The sequence below is a fragment of the Perna viridis genome, chromosome 5 (assembly GCF_037379345.1).
Source record: "Perna viridis isolate PV_CMFRI_1.1 ecotype Kerala chromosome 5, ASM3737934v1, whole genome shotgun sequence".
Taxonomy (NCBI): domain Eukaryota; kingdom Metazoa; phylum Mollusca; class Bivalvia; order Mytilida; family Mytilidae; genus Perna; species Perna viridis.
In genome coordinates, this window is record NC_142449.1 from 42,243,051 (window position 1) to 42,264,375 (window position 21,325).

Genomic DNA, 21,325 nt, shown 5'->3' on the forward strand with positions numbered 1-21,325 from the left:
CACAAAGTTTACATGCTACCAATAACCTAGGATTTCCATGGACACCCTCTTAAAAGAGTAAAATTTACATTATTTAGAAGAAACACAAATGGGTGTTGTACAAAAAAAATGCGATGGCAAGAGATCTACCGATACAACTTATTACGGTCGGCTAAAAAAAACCTGACCACGGTCTTGACCACAGATAAAAAATCCAAAAGATCATTTTACAGAATCCCCTAAAGAACAATAATACCAAACTTTCATTGAATTCAGTCTAGTACTTTCTTGGGAGAATATTGTTCAACAAATTTCCACTGGACAACAATGATGACAGACATCAAATGATGACAATAGCTCACAAGGCCTTTGGCCACTTCAGCTAATAATCGAATATACAAATTTGAATCAAAGGAAACTTCATAAGTCTTATTATAAGGATCATATCATCAATTTAACAGTGGTGGATCCAGGAGGCCGGGAGGCCTGGATCCCCTATGAAAATTGTGATTTTTAAAAATTGTAGAAAATTGTTTAAGATACCCTCAGAATGCAGGATTTGGGGTTTACTATTTCAAAATTTTCTTGGGGGGGTGGGGGGTATGCCCCCAAACCCACCTAGCAAATTTGGATCACATTGTGATCCTCACCAGTTATCCTGTCAAATTTTTTTTTGGGGGCCCTTCCCTAAAACTCTGGTACTGCCATGGTTTAAAGTTTATTTTTTAAGCTAAACTAAAAGTTTAAGCATATTTAGACCTATTCGTTTTATTTTGTGAAAATTAGTTGTAAAAATTTTGAACTTTGTGTCAATTTAACATGAGTCATATGCAAAGATTCACAAATCGTCGAGTGTAATTTGTTGCCAAAATCCATAAGAACTACACTGAAATCGTAGTAGTAAACAGGTCTGCATATTTGCAAAATAATGCAGAAAACAAAACAATAGGACATCATCATAAAATTTCAGCCAAGTGGAAACATTTGAAAAGAATTTTTATGTGAAACTAGGAGAGTCACTTTTATTATCTCTATGTCTTATAGTTTCTTTAAATTATCTTGAACTGAGTGGTTTCTTTAACTCCTTCCTTTAAACTGACATGACCACCATGTTTGTTGCTTGTTCAGAAAAAAGCTTTCAAAACAAAACTTACGATCAATTGTGCTCAGTTGTTCTACAAAAAAAGATTTTTTTAAACATGAAAGATTTTGTTTGTTTGTTTGTTGAGATTTAACGTCCGAGCAGCAATGAACATGAAATGGATGATAAAATGAACATGAAATGAAAAAAAGAAAGGATGGGTCACAAGGATAATAGGGTCGACAAATTTTGATTGCCACTGGAAAAAGGGGGGACGGGTAAGGCTGGGCAATTTAGCCTCCTGTGGCGGAGCGCAAAGGTTCCTACTCCTATCGAATACCACAGCAGGGTTCTTTAACGTGCGAGAAACGTGGCATCTTTCCCAACACGGTGCACCACTATGGTTTGGGGTCAGGTTTTCCGTGTTATAGCCTGACAACCCCAGCATGTAACACGCCAGGGGTACCCCATTCCACCACCTGGGGCACACATCCCAGTTGCTCTGTGGGTAGAGCGCCTAGCTCCCGGCTAGGTTTCTGAGCACTATTTAGTCGCCTTATACGACAAGCTTAGCGCTGCTGCAGGTCTATTCTTTTAACACCTGGACCTGCACGGGGCTAAACATAAAAGACCTTAGATGACAAAAGACAACCATACCTCATATAAGCCTGTAGCCTGATGAGCTAAAAAGCTGTAATAAATAGAATGCAACTCCTGAAAATTATTTACTTCATGATACATATTCATGCAAAACAGAAAAATACAAGCAGTTGAAATAAAAATCAGTTGTTTGAAACACCCAATCTAACAAGACTTTCAGTAATCTTGATCTGTGCTGAGTCATTCCAGTGTTCAACCCAAATCTGGCACAAACTGTCAGTATCCACTTTATCCAAATCATCACATGTAAAACCAATAAATTTTAAAGAATTTTCAGAAGCTAACTTATCACTTATGGCATCTAGGAATATGGTATCTAACGGTGAACTTATGCCACATCCATTCAATGTCAGTTTTTCAAGATGAGTGTTATTAGACGTAGTCACTTCTAAAATATTGGTGAACACACTATTGTCTAAAGCTGGGTTGTTGGACAGATTCAACGATGCCAAGTACTTGCCAGCAATGGGAATTCTGTAAAGTAGAAACAAAATATGGCATTAATGTCATAAGGGTGAGAAACAAGGTACAACAGGGAAGCAGAACAAAGCATTCTGAGAATATTGCATGGCAATACAGACCCCCCTACTGGAAGAACTAGCAATACTGTGAGCAAGCTCACAAATATAATCTCCCCTGCTTCAAATGGACTTGAATGTAAAACCCTTATTGGATTATCTCCCTTTGGCATCTCCAACAGTAATTATATTCCCTCATGCACATCTAGATATGATACCCAACCTTCCTTAAAATGTCATCAAAAACCCTTTAATGGTTTAGAAGGTTGCACTTACAAGGTTTAACCATATAAAACATTTAACTTGGATTATCTCCCTTTGAAGTCCTCTGTCAGCAATTGTACCCCTTCATGCCCTTCTACATATGATACCCAACCTTCATATAAAATTTTATCAAAATCCCTTTAATGGTTAAGAAGGAGTTGCACTTACAAGGTTTTAACATGTAAAGCACATAATTTGGATTATTTTCCTTCAGAGTCATCCAACGTTAACTATGTTCCTTCATGTACATCTACATATAATACCAAACCTTCCTATACAATTTCATCAAAATCCCTTACGTGGGATTTAGCCGATTTAATACTCAGCCGAAAGTCAACAGATTCAAACTTGATCTGTAACATGTTGTGGTCAAACAATTTTTCAAATACATGTATCAAATGTATATCTGCAAGCATAACAAAAAAAGGTGTGGATTATTGATTTGGACTGATGAACAGACTGATAGATAAAGTGAAAACTGTAAGTCCCTAAAGTCGCAAGTAAGGACTAATAACCAATAAATAAACTAGAAAAAACTGTCAGTAATGCACACTAAATACTCCTCATTTAATAAAAAGCACATTTTGACCTGGTAATTGTTCTATACTGAAAGGTGTACAATGCTTCTATGTAATTAAGATTCTGTGAAAGTTTCTTAAATTCCATTCATTTGTGTAAAATAAGTTTCAGATACCAAATAGGTACCCCCACGTCAAGGAATGATGGATTCCATGTTTGCAGTTGTGAGATCTAAATACAAGAGGCTCCCAGGAGCCTGAACCACTGAACTGGTTCCAATTTTGTCTTTCAAAGACAACAAATTTAACAAGAATTTGCCCAACAATTTTGACTTAAAAAGACTTTGGAAGGACTTATCTAAAGGATCATTTCAGCAAGTGAAAGTTTCTTTGCATCTATCATAGTTTTGAATATTGTTGAAAACTAAAAAAAAAAAAAAAAAAAAAAAAAAAAAAAGGAGTCATCTGACAACTTTAAATGCCTGAAGACTTTTGTAGTCCCAATAATAAGTACCTTAGGTTACCAAGTACCTTTTATTTTTATTAGTCTATCATCATAACAAATGTTCCATTTTCAACAAATATATTTCCTTGGCCATTACCGCCATTTTTGAAGAGTAAAACTTCTTAACATGGAAATGTAAAATTTTACATTTATAGAAATCAGAAGGGAGTTTACTTTAATAGATATGAACAATTAACCAAAGTTTCATAAAACTGAGAGTTTTTGTGTAATTGTGCGAAAACTTGAAAATCCCACTTTTTTAAGTATAAAAATTCATTACACAGAAACGAAAAATCTAAAATTTATAAAAATCAAAAGGGAGCTTATGTCAATAAATATAGACTATAGATTTTTGTAAAAGAAAATCGAGAAACTCATTTTGTATATTGTTTTAATGGTCTTGTGACTTCTGTGTTAAAACGATTCAATCGCAGACTGTAATTTATAAGGGTTGACAGTTTTTATGTCCGATATTGGAAAATGGTCGTCGTCATTTGCAAAATTTGCCGGTCAATGACCAGCACTTTTGACCGTTTCCGGATCCATGGTGGTCATGTTTTTAAACAAATCAAATATCCCCACATCAGTTCTATACAGAAAACCCTAAGGAACATTCATACTAAGTCTGGTTCTAATTGTTGCATTATAGTCAGAAGAGAAGGGTTTGGAAAAATTGTTAAAGACCACAAGACAGATGACGATGACAATGATTGGATGCAAAGTGATGACAATAGCTCACAAGGCATTCAGGGTCAGGTGAGCTAATAAGTGTACACTTAATTGATTGATTCATTATTTGTAGTTTAACACCCTAAATTTAAGTGAAATTTAAATCATAATACAGTAAAACCTGTCAACCAAACCCAGAACCCTCTGTAAACCACATATCTCTTGAAGTCCTTTCATTTGTGAATACATTGTGAACCTGTGTAAATTGAATACCTGTCATTACTAAACAAATCTTTCCAAAATGGTTTGGTTTAAACAGGTGTCACTGTGCTGTAGAGCATTACCTGACAAGAAAGTCTGTGTGATCTGGAGTGAGATAACAACTTGATATATCCAAGTGCTGTAAACTGCAACAACCCTACATTATAGAAATAAATTGGTTACATGTACTGTATCATCAAAAATTCTAGCAATGAATTTATCTTGTAAACAATGTGATATTACATAACAATTACAACTTCTAAAAGTAGATGCTTCACTTTTTACTAAAGTCTGTCATGGCAAAACAGCTGTGTCAGGCAAAATTTCATTCAGGCAATGGAAAATTTTCACATTTTCTTCTTGAACATACAGGGTAAAAAATTAAAATACGCCATTCAACCAGACGGATCAAAAATCATTTTCAGCAAGTCTGTGAAGTAAAGGGTACTTGGTGATGGCAAAAATATCAAAGCACAGACAGCAGAAATCATAATAAACATTTTGAAAAAACTAATAAAATATGGTTTGGTCATACAATGTCAAACACTGAGCATATTGGGCAAGTAAGGTAACTATTGTGAAAGTTCTTTAATTTATGGATTAAAGGAAGAAACACAAGTTTGTGGATTCTTGAATTCCAGGTTTCAAGGTTTTCAGTATACATATAAATGGAAATTTCCTTTTAATGGGAAATATATTTCGTGAGTTTGGCCTACCCATGAAAATCACGAAAATTAGTACTCCACGAACAATAGTACTTTCACAGTATACAATATCCATTTATTACTAATTGTTACTTACTATATTCGTATATGTACTAGATATACCCCTTTTCATACAAATCCATGGAAAGTTTTCTTACAACATATGCCCGATGTATAAAAACCCATATACCTCATTTCAGGATGATCACTGCTTTATTTAAGAATGACAAGGACTGTTAAGGTTTTTTTTTTTAATCTCTCATGTTAGAGAAAAATAAGTAGAAAAATTAGATGGGCCAATGTGCTTGTTTTTGAGATACAAGAATTTGAAATTCTGGCCAGAAAAGGATCTCTTTATTTTCCATGGGTTTTGTCTTAGTAGGTTAAAAACCCAGAAGATGTTACAAGGATTTCATAAAAACTTCTCACTGTTAAACGTATGTTTCATAACATTATTATGTTTACATAAACATTGTATTTACAGCAATTTCATAAGCAAATAAGAACATAATTTGTGCAATATTTCTGCTAAGAGGGAGACTTTTGGGGGAGAAATGTGAAAGAGAGGGAGACCTGTGTTTTCCATTTGTGAGACTTCCTCAAAGACGGAGACTGACCAAAAAAGACTGAGTCTACCTTCCAAAGAGGGAGAATTAACAGGTATGCTAATCTGGCATCGATTTCACAAAAAAGTCACAAGTGTAGAGTTGACGTCATAACAGAAAATAGCATTGTTACATCATAACTTATGATCAATTTTACATTTACGATTTTTTTTTAAATTGACGCCAGAACAGTACCTGAGATAAGAAGTGCTGTATGTGTAGTAAGAAGTATGATTGTGGAATAGATATCAAGGTACTGCCCATATCTAATGACAATAAAGTTGCTGGATTTATTGTCTTCAATAATAACTCTATCCCCAACATTCCAAACTTATTCTTGGATACATCTAGTGTTTGTATATTGCATTCTGAAAAAAACATAAACAAGAAGTTTAAACTTTATAGAAGTTTTTAAACTAAATGCGTAACAAATTTTCATGAAGAAAAAATAACAATGTTGCAAACTGGCTTCCCTTTTATAGCAATTCTTATAAGTAAATAGTAATCTATTTTTAACACAGAAAACAAAACAATGTGCAACATTGACTCATATAAAATATTTTAGGACAGTACACACTTGATAAAGGGTAAAACTTGATGTTTGCACAATAACTTGAGTAAATGTGAATAGATGAGGTCCGATACAGACAGTTGGAAACAGTGACTAGCAAAGAATTACATTACACCTGCTGTAGAAGAAGACAAAGGCTCCCAGGAGCCTGAATCGCTCACCTAGTAGAGTTTTGCCTTCCAAAGGCAATAAATTTAACAAGAAGTTGTACAACAATTTTGATTCAAGAAGACTTTAGTAGGACTTATTATAAGGATCATTTCAGAAATTGAAAGTTTCTTTTCTATCTACCATAGTTTTCAAGACAGTGGCTGAAAAAAAAACAAAACAAAAAAACATCATTTTTCACCTTTAAAGGGCAATAACTCTTACAAGGAGTCATCTGACAAATTTTGTCCCTAAAGACTTCTGTTGTCCTTCTAATAAGGATCATTTCAGCCATTGAAAGAATTAAGCTTAAACCTAACAGTTTTGGAGATGTAAGCCAAAAACTACTGTCTGACCGCTGTTCTATTTTTAGTAACAGCAGCCATGTTTTTCGACGGATCAAAAATCCCCACATCAGTTCTATGCAGGAACATTCATACCAAGTTTGGTTCCAGTTGGTAAAATAGTGTCAGAGGAGAAGATTTTTGAAAGAAATAAGATAACAAAATAGCAAATGAAAAAAAAAAGGCTCAATGGACTAAAATGAAAATTTGACTACAGATAGATCTCATCATGCTGAACACTTTTACCAAGTCAAAATTTGGCTAAAACTAACGGTTTTTGAGATATAAGCGAAAACTACTGTCTTACCCCTATGTTCCATTTTTAAAAACGGCAGCCATGTTTATTGAAGGATCAAAAATCCTATGCAGGATACCCCAAAGAACATTCATACCAAGTTTGGTTCCAACTGGTCAAGCAGTGTCAGAGGAGAAGAGTTTTTAAAAATTGTTAACGACGAAAATGCCGGACACCAAGTGATGGCAATAGCTCAGTTGGCCATTTGCCAGGTGAGCTAAAAATGTTCATGGGGTACCAATTTCCTTGCTTTTGTGGTTCCGTCAAACAACAAAATTTGAATTCCCAATGAAATATGAAAGTGAAATTCCAATTAATCTTTTAATCAGAAAATCAATGAAACAACAAAATGATGACAAAACAAAAAAATTGATACCCATAAATCATGCAAATAGAAGTTCCTTCACAGTATAACACAACTTTCTGTGATTAATATCTAAATAACTTACTTTGAAAACTCTCCATAAGGATAATTCTATGTTGCTGGAACAATTTAGCAGTAAAGTCACAAGACGCCAAAATAAGAGTGTTCAGTGATGGTAAGTTCGTTACAATGGCTGCTAAAGACTGACAACTGTTGTCCCCGAGCGAGTTATAACTCAAGTCTAACTCAGTCATATTCTACAAAACACAAGAGAAGATTATAATGAGGAACAACCTGAAAAATAAAACCTTTCTACAAATTAAGAAATACTGATGAAGAGTGATATGTTTGTTTAGTTAGGCCAAATAAATCTAAATGGTAGATTCTAATCCAACCTTCACAAAAAAATATGGGGCGGGTGGGAGGATTTTTTTTTCTTATATATATTTGCTAGCCTAATTTTAGCTATTTGATGTATAGAAATGTACTAAATCCATAGCCACATCAGTTTCAGAGAAAAAGATCGTTTCAGTCACCAAGAAATGAAAAATTTGTGTATTATAGTACCTCAACACTATATAAAATGACACTAAAAAAATCCTGATTTTGAAATTCCCGCCCCAATTTTTATTTTTATCATTTTTTTTAGAGGAAGGAGGGAATGAGAATCTACTAAATAATTTATTTGGCCTAAAAAAATGACTTAATTTTTTAATTTCTTAATGGAATGTAAAAGAATCAAGACCCATACATGTCTAGAGCTGTGTCACTGTCATATATTTGTCAGCACATTAGTGTCTACAATATTTATATTCACACTTATTATATGCTATTTAATCAAGTTAAAAACCACAATGAGGGTTACATATTTTCAAGAGTAATGTCCTAATGATAGCAAATACTGCAGGAAAAATGGAAGTTCCACATGCTAAAAATGTAGAGACAAAATTATCAAACTTCTTAATAGCATGTACACGTCTATAGTAAGTATATAATTACTGTGCAAAGGTTGAATAATATTGTTTTTATCCTTTTTAAGGAGGTAGACCTGAGGTAAGGGACATAAATCTTGAAATTTGTGATATGTTTGTATCAGGTCTCACTAACCACTTCTAACGTTTCCATTACTTTACATGTTAAAAAAGTAATTTTCAAAGTCTCACTGTGAATTCCCAGGACAAATGACATCTTAAAGCTGCATACCGTTGCGAAGCTTGGAAAATAAGGCTTCCAAAATCATTATGCTAATGGTACGATGATAGTAGAAATTCTTCACAAAATTTACTTGAATAAATAATACTGAAAATCCACATTTTTACCTGTTCTGCTAACTGACAGCATGGAGGCATATTACTCACACATGTAAACAATATTCATACACTTTTGTAGTTAATTACATATATGATTTTAAAGTACGCATTCTCAGCTTTATTTTGACTACTTTTAATCATAATACACACAAATAATGCACTTACAATGCATATGTCTAGGTTCAGTGTGTTTTTGGTACTACATAGGGGGATGGCCATTTGACCCGGAAGTGGTTAGTGAGACCTTAAAAATATTTTATGAGTTTTTATGTTTTTCTTTTTTTACATTTTATGAAAGCTTGTGGTATTGTGAGTCTAATAAGACCAAAACTATCAAAATCAGACATAGGACTACAAAGAAATGGTCATTTTTATATCATGCCCCTCAGTGATATTTTCCCTAAATTACTAAAAAATTACAATTTTAACTAACTTGTCACACCAAATTGATACCTATGATAATTCAAGAAGTTGTAATAGTAAATATCATTTATCATTATGAAAAAAGAACAGATTTCAACAATTTATATCATACCTATTTCATTACTGTGCGATTCTAAGTCTGTGCTGTGTGACTATTTGAGTACTTTGAATATCCCAAGCAGTGACGTTGTGTATTTCATGGATGACGTCAAGTTATGAGTCACTGTTACTAATAAAAATCTTGTTGCTATGTTGTTTTTTAAAATACCTTGCACAATGCACCTCTTAAAATATAGCCAGATTACCAATATCACTATACTGGTTTTATGGGAAAGTGGAAATAATGACCAGGAAAGGCAATTTTCCTCAAATTATGCATTTTTCTGAAATATGCCATAATTTAATTTATGGTCTCACTAACCACTTCTAACTTTTCCATTACTTTACATGTTAAAAAAGTAATTTTCAAAGTCTCACTGTGAATTCCCAGGACAAAATGACATCTTAAAGCTGCATACCGTTGCAAAGCTTGGAAAATAAGGCTTCCAAAATCATTATGCTAATGGTACGATGATAGTAGAAATTCTTCACAAAATTTACTTGAATAAATAATACTGAAAATCCACATTTTTACCTGTTCTGCTAACTGACAGCATGGAGGCATATTACTCACACATGTAAACAATATTCATACACTTTTGTAGTTAATTACATATATGATTTTAAAGTACACATTCTCAGCTTTATTTTGACTACTTTTAATCATAATACACACAAATAATGCACTTACAATGCATATGTCTAGGTTCAGTGTGTTTTTGGTACTACATAGGGGGATGGCCATTTGACCCGGAAGTGGTTTCACCAAAGCCTATTAAGCTTTCATTTGAAACAATGAAATCAGTCCAATTTACTTTGATGCTTACATGAGATTGATGTAATATAATAAAAACAAACATTCCAATGATTTGTAAGAGTTGTATCCCTTACCCTAGATCTACCTCCTTAAGTTACAGATTACACAAAGTAAGTACCATTCACAACATGAAGTAACAAAATGGCTAAGTTCAACATAATCAAAATGTTAAAAAAAAATTAAAGAACCTTAGTGAGCACGCTCACATACCCCACAAAAAGTACACTTGGCCTGTAACATATCATGGTGAACTTATATACCAAAATTCATGTCATAATCTGCATGTGTTAAGAAAAAAAAAGTCTGAAAAACAGTTATTTCTGTGAATTTAGCTAAGTTCAAGGCCCGTAAAAATTATCAGAGCGGAACCAAACAAAAGCCTGTCCTGTAACTTATCATGGTGAATGACTGACAAACAAAGTGATTCCAATATACCATTCACTTGTTTAGTAGGGGTAAAATGATTGTCCACAAAAATTAAACAATTGTGATTTCAATATTTTCAGAAGTTTTTTTTGAGACACTATAAGTACTATTTATAAGCAGCCATTTTTTCTACCCCATGAAAGTGATGTACTAAAAAATTCATGAAAACTTGGAACAGTACAATAAAATCTTTAATAACAGTTTGTTTTTCCATCATATGTAACTTTATGGAAACCAGATTTACCCAGTCATCAATAACCTTTACCTTTAAAGCAGTGGTATTGTCATTTTGAAGGAAATCGCCAAAACTTTGCAAACCAACTCCTGTAATTTGATTACAGCTAAAATTAATCACAGTCACATTTGGTAGACTTGAGCACACCTTCAGAAAGCTGTCCAATCCTGTGTCACCCATTCGGTTTCCTGTAAAAGTTTAAAAAAAAAAAACCTTCATGAACCATATCCGCCAACCTTTGGAACAGTACATGTAGAAGGTTCTCCCTCAATGACACTGTCTAATGTGGGAGATTCTCCTCTGTTGACACTCTCATGTGGGAGATTCTCCTCTGTTGACACATTCATGTGGAAATTCTCCTTTGTTGACACTCTCATGTGGGAGATTCTCTTCTGTTGACACTCTCATGTGGAAGATTCTCCTCTGCTGACACTCTCATGTGGGAGATTCTCCCCCATTGGAACAGTACATGTGGGAGATTCTCCCTCAATGACATTGTCTAATGTGGGAGATTCTCCTCTGTTGACACTCTCGTGTGGGAGATTCTCCCTCAATGACACTGTCTAATGTGGGAGATTCTCCTGCATTGATAGTCTTATGTGGTAGATTCTCCTACATTAACACTGTCTCAAGTGGGAGATTCTCCTGTATTGATACTGCCTTATGTGGGTGATTCTCCTACATTAACACTGTCTCATGTGGGAGATTCTCCCTCAATGACACTGTCTATTGTGGGAGATTTGTACGTAAAAGCACTTTTTTAATGTAAAAATTCCATTATCTAGTATTTTTCAGACAATATACTGTAGTAATTTTACCAAAAACCTTCCATAAATCTTACATTTCTATGTGGGAGAAGCTAATTTTTTTACTGATTTTAAGAGAATCTCCCCTTAATATGGGAGGGTTAACAGGTATGTATGAACTGGACAGACCACTATCAGTGCAGATGTTTGAAGTACTGAAAAAGGCGTAGCTAGATTTGCAGTTGAAACAGAACCATTTGATTTCAATATGTTACAAATGACAGGACATTTATTCCATAAAAATATTTATTTGAAGGTGCTAAAACTAATTACAGTTCAATCAACTTTCTGTTGCAACAGTAAAATTGATCAGAAGATGAAGATAAATAAAGTTTCTACCTGATAAGGAAATTTCTTTCAAAGTATTTTGGCATTGCAAAGCCCTGAAAACAGCTTGTATATTTAAAGGTCGCAGTCCAAGGTCAGACATCACAAGTTTACAAGTTGAATCACATGACTGCAAGATGGCTTTAATGTTTCTGTAATACACTGAAAAATAGTGTCTGTAAATCAGTTGACATATAAACAATTTTAAAAATTTCTTCTAGCCTACAAAAAGGTATATATCCCATAGTTCCAAAGTTTAAAGGGTAATAACTCTCACAAAATTTGGGGATCATAATCTCATTAGAAATTGGTTTAATAAATGATGTTTCATGGATTGATGGAACACATTTCTGGCTAAATATATTAGCCAAGTCCACACCGAACTTCTTTAATACTATTTTCTACATAATTAAAATAACCAAAGCAGTGTTCATGGACACTTTATACAGATGAAATGAAACATGTCAAAGGTAAATAAAGAATCTTCGCGAGCAAGCTCACAATACATCATGCACACATATTTGTACTCTTTTGAAAAAAATTCAGTCTCTATAGTATATACCCAAATAAAAAGTGGTTGCCCTGGACTGATTTCTATGAAAAATCAATTCCATCCAAGATTTTGCTACTAACCATTCACCAAAGTAAAAAAGAATCCTCCAAAACTTTAAGCACCATTCAGGTGACAAGGTTCTAATAATTATTCACTAAATCTCCCTTCAAAAAAAGTGGTCCCCCTTGACTTATCTTTGTGAAAATCAATCCCATCCTTAATTTTATTGCTAATAACCATCCATTAAAGTTTGAAGGAAATCAGTTTTAAAATTGAAGTGCTTTCTGACATCAAGCCTAAATCATTGAATTCTTACTGTCCCCCTCCCAATTTCTGTGAAAATCAATCCCATCAAGATTTTATTGCTACTGACCATTCACCAAAGTTTGAAGAAAATCGGTTATAAAATAGAGGCGCTATCAAAGCAACAACATGCTATGACACACAGACAGACTGACTAATGGACAGGTCTAAAACTATATACCCTGGCAACTTCATTGTGTGAAGTATTATTATAAGAATTGAATTTTCATTTTTGATGTTTCATTGGCATGTCAAAACATTGACTGGTTGCACATTATGGGCATTTATTGAATATGTGCTACTGCCAACACTTTTACGAGCAGATGAAAGAGTAATCAAGGGAACCAAGGTTACAGCAGTAATCAAAAGAATGTAATTCAGGGACAAAGACCAGACATGGAAAACAGACATACACAACAAAGAACATTAAGTAACTAAAATTATATATACAAAGTAACAAAAGCAAATGAGCAACTCAGACTCCACTAAAAACTGGGAGCATGGACCTGGTACACCGGTAGGCTAAGTGTCCTCTACTTTTCTAGAAACACTCGCCGAGCTGCTCATAAAAAGTCAAGTCCGGAGTAGACGAAAGAGGAAAGGAAAACTATGACTTGTTGAACAAATCAGTTTTCATGGAACAGATGGATACACTGTAGCGATCCACGAATTCATGATGATGACCATAAAACTTCTGTAGTGATGACTTCAATCTTATAGCAACATAATCCTGTTCCAGAAGCCTATTTGTTAGAATTCTAGCACAATACAAAAAGTCTGCGTAGTTTCGGCAAGCTCCAGCATTATGTATGAGCTGTGATATGAATACTCCATACGCAGGTACTGAAGGGATGTTGCCACAGATGACAGGAAAGTTGACAATTCTGAATGAAAAGTCATCATGTTTGTCGTAAAGTTTGGTCAATAGTTTTCCTTTACCATCGATTTCTAGGTGTAGGTCAATATATGAGGCTGACCTCACAGTGTCTGCAGTATCCTTTATCTCAAGTTCTTTGGGGTAGATGCGATGTATCAAATCCCCGAAATTAGGATGTTGTCGATTAAAAATTTCAGCATTTTGTAAACATCTTCCTCTGTATATTTGGAAGATGATTTGGAATTATTTCTTACAAAGTATGAGGAATCTCTACCAAGAACTACATATTTGTATCTAGGTGTATCTAGGTGTACCATCATTTTTGGAAAAATGAGTATGGGGAATAGAAGTATACAGTGTTGAAAATCATAGGTTTTAATGCTATTATATTCAGATAATAGCCTTGAACTGATTGTATCCAAAAGATCTTTAGAATTTTTCAGGATCCACATTGAATTAATAGCACCACGGAAGTAACAAGTGTTGTGGTAGGACTGCACCCAGGCAGCATGCCTCCGTTGGCCAACGTTGGTTCAACGTCAACTAAAAGCCAATGAACCAACCATCAGCCAACGTTGGCCCAACGGAGGCATGCTGTCTGGACAGACCCTCTTTGACAGTTGTGAGTATAGAAGTTAAAAGTTTTGAAAAAGGTTTGGTGGTACATTTTGCAGATCCAGCTATGAAACGTTGTTTGTATGGATTCTTGTGGAGTTTAGGAATCCAGTACATAGACGGTAAATCACAATCATTGTCCTTGGTAGAGAGACCAAAAGAGGATAGCACAGATTTATGGTTTTCCATAATCTCTTGTTTGGAAAGTGTGGTAGCAGTATAGGTCTTATCACTGTTATTATTTTCTACGTCTACCTCTGATAATAAACATTGGATGTAAAACGTTTTGCAGACAAAAACAATGTTGTTTTGGGCTTTGTCTGCTGGTACGACAACATACTTGTCATGTATAGTAGACAATGTTTTTGCTACATCAGGGTCTTTGAAAACTGATGTAGCTTTGGCACTCATTGACCTACTTAAAACTTTCATTCGTTTCAAAATTAAAGACCTCACGGCCTTTAACCACTCTGACAGAGAATCAATGTCTTCTTGTTCTTGTTTTATCCATTTTCTTGCAGAGTCCTCGACGGCATCCATAAGAACTTTAAAGTTATAATTCCAATTTATGGAGCGTGGTTCACAGTACTTGGGACCTTTAGGAAGGATATTACGCAGAGATTCGTTTTCGATTATGGTTAAATCTCCCGTAACGACGTGACCAGGAGGACCATATTTGAATGGAGAGTTTTTGCAAGAACAGTCAGGTGGTTTAGCCTTGAAATCCTCAATCTCAAGGTTCTGGAATAGCCTTTTATAAGTGAAAATTTTGGATGCAATGGGTGAAGTATAGGAATATGTAATAATTGGTATGGATTTGTCTATGAAATATGGGGGAATTTTGTTGGTGACTTTTTTGTGATGGAGGATGTTAGCCAAATCAATTGCATCTATACTTTTGTTGACAAACAGTAGTGGAAGAAATGATCTTTTTTTCTTCATTTTGACTTTTCACACAAACTCATTTAAAGAGTCTGTGGAAACCAATATCCAAAATGGTAGAAACAAGTCTGTATAATGACGAGGTTGGTTCAGAAACAGGAATGTCAAGACCTGTTTTGTAAAGGGAGTGTAGTAGAGTGAGACGGACAGAGTTTGGTTCTAATGTGATGAAGTCCAAGAGGTTTTTGTAAGAAAGGAAGGAGACTATGGAGATATCTAATTTAGGTGACGTATGGTGGCGATGGCCATGACTCCTTCCCTGTTAATGAAACTAATTGCATTTTTGTGTATCTTCTACAATTGATACATTCAGCTATGGTCAAGTGGATATTAATCAAAGAAAGCCAAATTGTGTGCATGAGCATAAGCGATAGATTCTTGGGTGATTTAAGTGTCAATTCTGATTTGCTAATGTGCCAACTGCATAAACATATCAGTGACTTTTCTTCTGAGATAGCTCTTGCAAGTCATGTTGTTCTCATGCAATTTAGCAAGAGCTAGATCAATACAGTGTTTTAACACATTAAAAACAAATTTTGAGTTTGTGTTGAAATGGGCAAATGGAGCTATTCAGCAGAAAAATTACCAAAAGTGCTATCTTTTTTTTTACATTATTGTTTTAGTGCTATTTTATAATAGCCTGATTAAACACCCTAATCATATGTGATAGACTGATCAAACATCCTCATCCTAACCATATCGGATAGACTGATCAAAAACCCTAATCATATCTGATTGTCTGATCAAACACACTAATCATATCTGATAGACTGATCAAACACCCTAATCATATCTGATAGACTGATGAAACATCCTCATCCTATCTGAACTATTCAAATCTACTTAAAGGTAGATACAACTTTGCTGCTTTTTTGTAATTAGTAATTTGAACCTACAATGTCAAAAATATTTGGACGATGAAACCAGTTTTGATTTTGTGTTTTTGTTTATCCATTCATGGATTTTTACTGGAAAGTAAAAATTCCTCCTTTCCAGGGGCACCAACCTATCTAACAACTGCTGAATACTATGGAGACAAATCACATACAGAAATGGAACTCAACAGCATTCGACAAGATATGACCAACTACTACCAGCATCAACAAGAGAGCGAAAAGAGAATGCTAAATCTGCTGGTGTCACAACTCCAGAATAAATTGCAGGCCTTCGAACATAAGCTGTTGGAGAAAGATTCTAACAACAGTAATCAAAATCATCAGGCAAACAAAGTGTGTGAACAAAAAATCCAAGAACTGGAAATAAAGTACAAAGAAATGAAAAACTCTTCAGAAAAATGGCAACAAATGTACTTAGAACTGAATAAAAAGTTCCAGGATGTTAACATAACTTTGTTAACAAGCACACAAGATTTTACAGGAATGAAACAGGAGTATATTCAACTAAAAGATCTACAATTGGCTCAACAACATGAGATAGAAAAACTAAAACAACTTAAAAACATCAACCAGCTTCAAACATTAAATGAAGTAAATAAAAAAAACTGAAGACTTATAGTCAAAAGTGACTTCCATCGAAAACACAGAACAGGCACGAGATCAGGATTTTCTTGCTCTAGTTCAACAAGTGAATACTATCCAAACAAATGAACAAGTACAAAACAAGGAACAGATAAAACTTCTCAACATGACCTATACAAAGATTGAAGCTCAGTTGGTAGCACAGAACCAAACTATGGAGAAAATAGAAAACCAATTGAAGGCAGAACTGGCCAACTCTCAAGCTAATAATAATCAAACCTTTTCTAGGATCCAAACAAAGGTTGATAAACTATCTAAACCAGGTAAAAATATATACACTTAAAACCAAGCTATATTCTTGTAAAAACCTGTCTATACCAAATCCTTAATAACCATGAGACCTGTCTATACTAAATCCTAATTTACCTTGTAACCTGTCTATATTGAATCCTAATAAACCCGAGACCTGTCTTTACTGAATCTTAAATAACAATAAAACCTGTCAATACTAAATCCTAAATAGCCACTAGACCTGTCTATACTGAATCCTGATTTACCTTGAGACCTGTCTATACTCAATCCTGATTTACCAATCCTGATACATTTTGAGACCTGTCTATACCGAATCTGATACATCTTGAAGCCTGTCTATACTGAATCCTGATTTACCTTGAGACCTGTCTATACTCAACCCTGATTTACCAAATCCTGATACATCTTGAGACCTGTCTATACCGAATCCTGATACATCTTGAAGCCTGTCTAGACTGAATCCTGATTTGCCGAATCCTGATACATCTTGCAACATGTCTATATCGAATCCTGATACATCTTGAGACCTGTCTATACCAAATCCTGATATATCTTGAGGCCAGTATATACTCAATCCTGATATACTTTGAGACCTGTCTATACTGAATCCTGATATACCTTGGGACCTGTCTAAACTCAATCCTGATTTACTGAATCATGACACATCTTGAGACCTGTCTATACCGAATCCAGATACATCTTGAAGCCTGTCTATACTGAATCCTGATACATCTTGAAGCCTGTCTATACCAAATCCTAATACACCTTGAAGCCTGTCTATACTGAATCATGATTTACCTTGAGACCTGTCTACACGGAATCCTGATACATCTTGAGACCTGTCTATACGGAATCCTGATGCATCTTGAGACCTGTGTAAACCAAATCCTGATACATCTTGAGACCTGTCTATATACCGAATCCTGATACATCTTGAGACCTGTCTATACTAAATCCTGATACATCTTGAGACCTGTCTATACCGAATCCTGATATACCTTGAGACCTGTCTATACTGAATCCTGATACATCTTGAGACCTGTCTAAACCAAATTCTGAAACATCTTGAGACCTGTCTATATACCGAATCCTGATACATCTTGAGACCTGTCTAAACCAAATCCTGAAACATCTTGAGACCTGTCTATACTAAATCCTGATACATCTTGAGACCTGTCTATACCAAATCCTGATATACCTTGAGACCTGTCTATACTGAATCCTGATATACCTTGAGGCCTGTCTAAACTGAATACTGATACATCTTGAGACCTGTCTATATACCGAATCCTGATACATCTTGAGACCTGTTTAAACCAAATCCTGAAACATCTTGAGACCTGTCTATACTAAATCCTGATACATCTTGAGACCTGTCTATATTGAATCCTGATATTCCTTGTAACCTGTCTATATTGAATCCTGAACACCTACTGGGCCACATCAAGGATAGAAATGCTCATTCAGATCAAACTTGGAATTATACAAGATCTTGAGACTTAACAAATTACAAAATGAAAGACCCATTCTGGTATGCCTGTTGGGAATATTAGGAGTATTTGATATTAAATCAATATTAGTTATATTTACTATACAGAAAGCAGTGAATTATTGAATATAATAACATAACAGTGCATTCTCAACAAAGTTAAAGAAATTAATTTCAGATAAATACTGTAATTTGATTGGTTAAAATAATTTTGTCATATCTCAATGGATAAAAAAAAATATTGACACGCCCCTATTCAGTTAAATTAAGAGCTACTTTTCTTATGTTTAAAGATAAAAATATGTTTTAAAATTAATTTATAAGAATTGGCTATGATAAAAATTTTGTCTATTGAAAAAAAAACATAAATTTTCGTGCAATAAACAATACGCACATGTAAAATTTATGTTATTTTTCAATAGACAAAATTTTTATCATAGCCAATTCTTAAATGTTATTTGAGTACGAATCGCTCCATCCGTCAAATCCTCTAATCATATCAAATCTGGTAAGTAACATGGGAAATTCATTTTGTTATATCACTCTTGGACTTTCTCCCACAAAGACGTCACAACACTTTTCTCTTATAATGTGAACTTTCTTTGATGTTACTGAAGATTTGGAATACCGACCAACCAATCAAATAATTTAAAATATTTCTGAAAATAAATGATTTCATTCGGTTGAGTTTGTAAATTAGAATTAAATTAAGATCTCCCGGGATTTTTCATTATAGTATAGTATGACCTATACATATATAATTTTTCCGCTAAGGTTTTCCAGGTTCAATGAAGAACGCCTAGGTTTAACGAGTGTGCAGAACTTGTTTTGTGCAAGAGTTAAGTCTCAATGTGTTCTTGGCATAAGAGATTACATTTTGGTTGTTAATGATAACCAATTGATTATCCTATTTATTATACAGATTTGCTCCATTATTCATTTCTATTTTCAACATAAAACATTTTATAATCGGCAGATTGATACACGTTGTGATGTTTTGATGGGAGAAAGTCTGACATTGAAATTACCAAATTTATTTAACAGTGTGAATTATGAAAAAATTTTACCGAGGGAACATTCTGTAAATCACTGCTATTTATATAATAATTGAAAAATTCTATATACTAAATAGGAAAATACATAGATTACCATGTATTACCTGTATATATTTACTCCTGCCATTAAAACTTGGAGATACATTGTATAACACATGCACACAATAAATTCTATGCAAATTAATCTCTGTGTTCTTCAGAACTGGTAATCATATTTTGATTATTCAATATTTCAAATTAATAATCTTTTAATTAAAAACTTCTATCTGAAATACTTTCCTTTCCAGTATTACTGACAGCCTGTTTCAGTCAAAATGGAGCTTATGCCAATGATGGATTACTAAAGTTTGGTACAGTGAAAACATCATTTGGCATACCTAATTTATCGAGGTTCCAATACTATGGGAAGTTTACCTGTACAGAACCGGGTTATTATTTTATCACAACTACCATTGAGTCAATCGACAATCAGCTATATATAGATATAGTGCTAAATCAGGCATATGAACGTTCACAATATATCACCGGGGACACCGATAGTCACTGGGAATCTGGAAGTACATCTGTGTCTCTGTATTTACAAACAAATGATCAAGTCTGGATTAAGCTACATGGCAGGAAGAGGATTAGTCATGCTTGTCTCACAATTTTCAAGATAAAATAAGGCAAAGAAATTACTTTGATACACATTCTGTCAGAAATTGGGAAGTTTGATCAGGACTTATATTAAAACAATAATAGTTTCTAATACTATCCTAAACAGACAAAATGATTCCAATTTGTATCTCATTACTAAGAAGCTGAAGATGAATATATAATACCTGTATTAAGGGCTGAACAAGCCTGTTGGTATCTATCTGTAAGGGGAGGTAAATCCCAACTATCAACCAAACCTTCTACCTAAAATAGATTTTTCAAATAAGGCCATCATAAAATAATCTCTAGGTTCTCATTCAGCATTTTTCAAAATTAGGGGTGAGCGGGCAGATTTTATTTTTTAATTTTTATCAATTTAAGTGACAAATGCTGTCAATTTAAAAGAGTGACCTAAATTGAGAAAAAATCAAAATAAAATTTTTCAAAGAGGGGAGAAAATGGGGTCAGGACTCCTGACATGCACGAGTTAAATAAAGTTGAGTAAACTGCTGTTTTTTTTTAAATACTGAAGCACTGTTTTTCATATGCTTTTTTTTTTGTTTTTCCTTAAGAATTTAAACCAGACACTGTTACCTATATATTGATACAATGTAAGTATTCAAGTTACAAAAAGGTAATGTAATTGAAATGTAATTGAAATGTATTTTGAAACACTAATTTTTCAAATTGTATTTAGATACTTTCAACTACATGTAACTGAAATGAAAGTCAATTGTAATTTCTTTCCATTTCTTCAGAAAACGTAATCAATCGCAATCAATTACAAGTACTAACTGTATTTACCCATCCCTGATCAGGAGAAGATAAGATCTAGGATATTTTTTTTATTTTGGCCTAACCTATAAATAAGCCAGAACACAAATGCCTATTATTTTTTTTCATGAATAAAATGTTTTCTTTTGTTTATCTTGTCTAAAACAATGCTGCATTTACATATTAAAGATTCCTACTTGGAAGGTTTTCAATTATTTTCTTTTATTAAAGTACATGTCAGATAAAAACAAGATTCACAAAGTACTGACAATACAATTTTATTTTCTCACCCAATTAATGTACAGTTATTATGAAAAGACTATAATTTTGACAAAAATCACCTGATCTACCCTGAATTTGAAC

At 33.9% G+C, this 21,325-nt stretch overlaps 2 protein-coding genes across 3 annotated transcripts in view; one reads left to right on the plus strand and one right to left on the minus strand.

Annotated features, from left to right (window-relative positions):
• Positions 1–1,772: 1,772 nt before the first annotated feature.
• The window catches only part of LOC148617785 (tonsoku-like protein), a 48,325-nt gene continuing 28,772 nt past the window's right edge, over positions 1,773–21,325 (minus strand). The window contains exons 18-24 of the mRNA XM_088585342.1: positions 20,374–20,448; positions 11,941–12,090; positions 10,826–10,983; positions 7,571–7,742; positions 5,960–6,132; positions 4,539–4,612; positions 1,773–2,194 (exon numbers count right to left, since the gene is read on the minus strand). Coding sequence (XP_088441468.1) covers positions 1,843–2,194; positions 4,539–4,612; positions 5,960–6,132; positions 7,571–7,742; positions 10,826–10,983; positions 11,941–12,090; positions 20,374–20,448 — 1,154 coding nt within the window. The 3' untranslated portion in view covers positions 1,773–1,842. The remainder of the gene's footprint in view (positions 2,195–4,538; positions 4,613–5,959; positions 6,133–7,570; positions 7,743–10,825; positions 10,984–11,940; positions 12,091–20,373; positions 20,449–21,325) is intronic.
• Positions 16,035–21,165, plus strand: LOC148617786 (C1q-related factor-like). Of its 2 annotated transcripts, none has more exons than XR_015922529.1 (2): positions 16,035–17,019; positions 19,840–21,165. XR_015922529.1 is itself a non-coding variant. In XM_088585343.1 (2 exons), exons 1-2 carry the CDS (start codon positions 16,863–16,865, stop codon positions 20,214–20,216), a joined length of 534 nt encoding a protein of 177 aa, XP_088441469.1. In that variant the 5' UTR covers positions 16,042–16,862; the 3' UTR covers positions 20,217–21,165. The 2 variants fall into 2 exon arrangements, 1 of the variants encoding a protein (XP_088441469.1); XM_088585343.1 differs by having other exon boundaries at positions 16,042–17,019.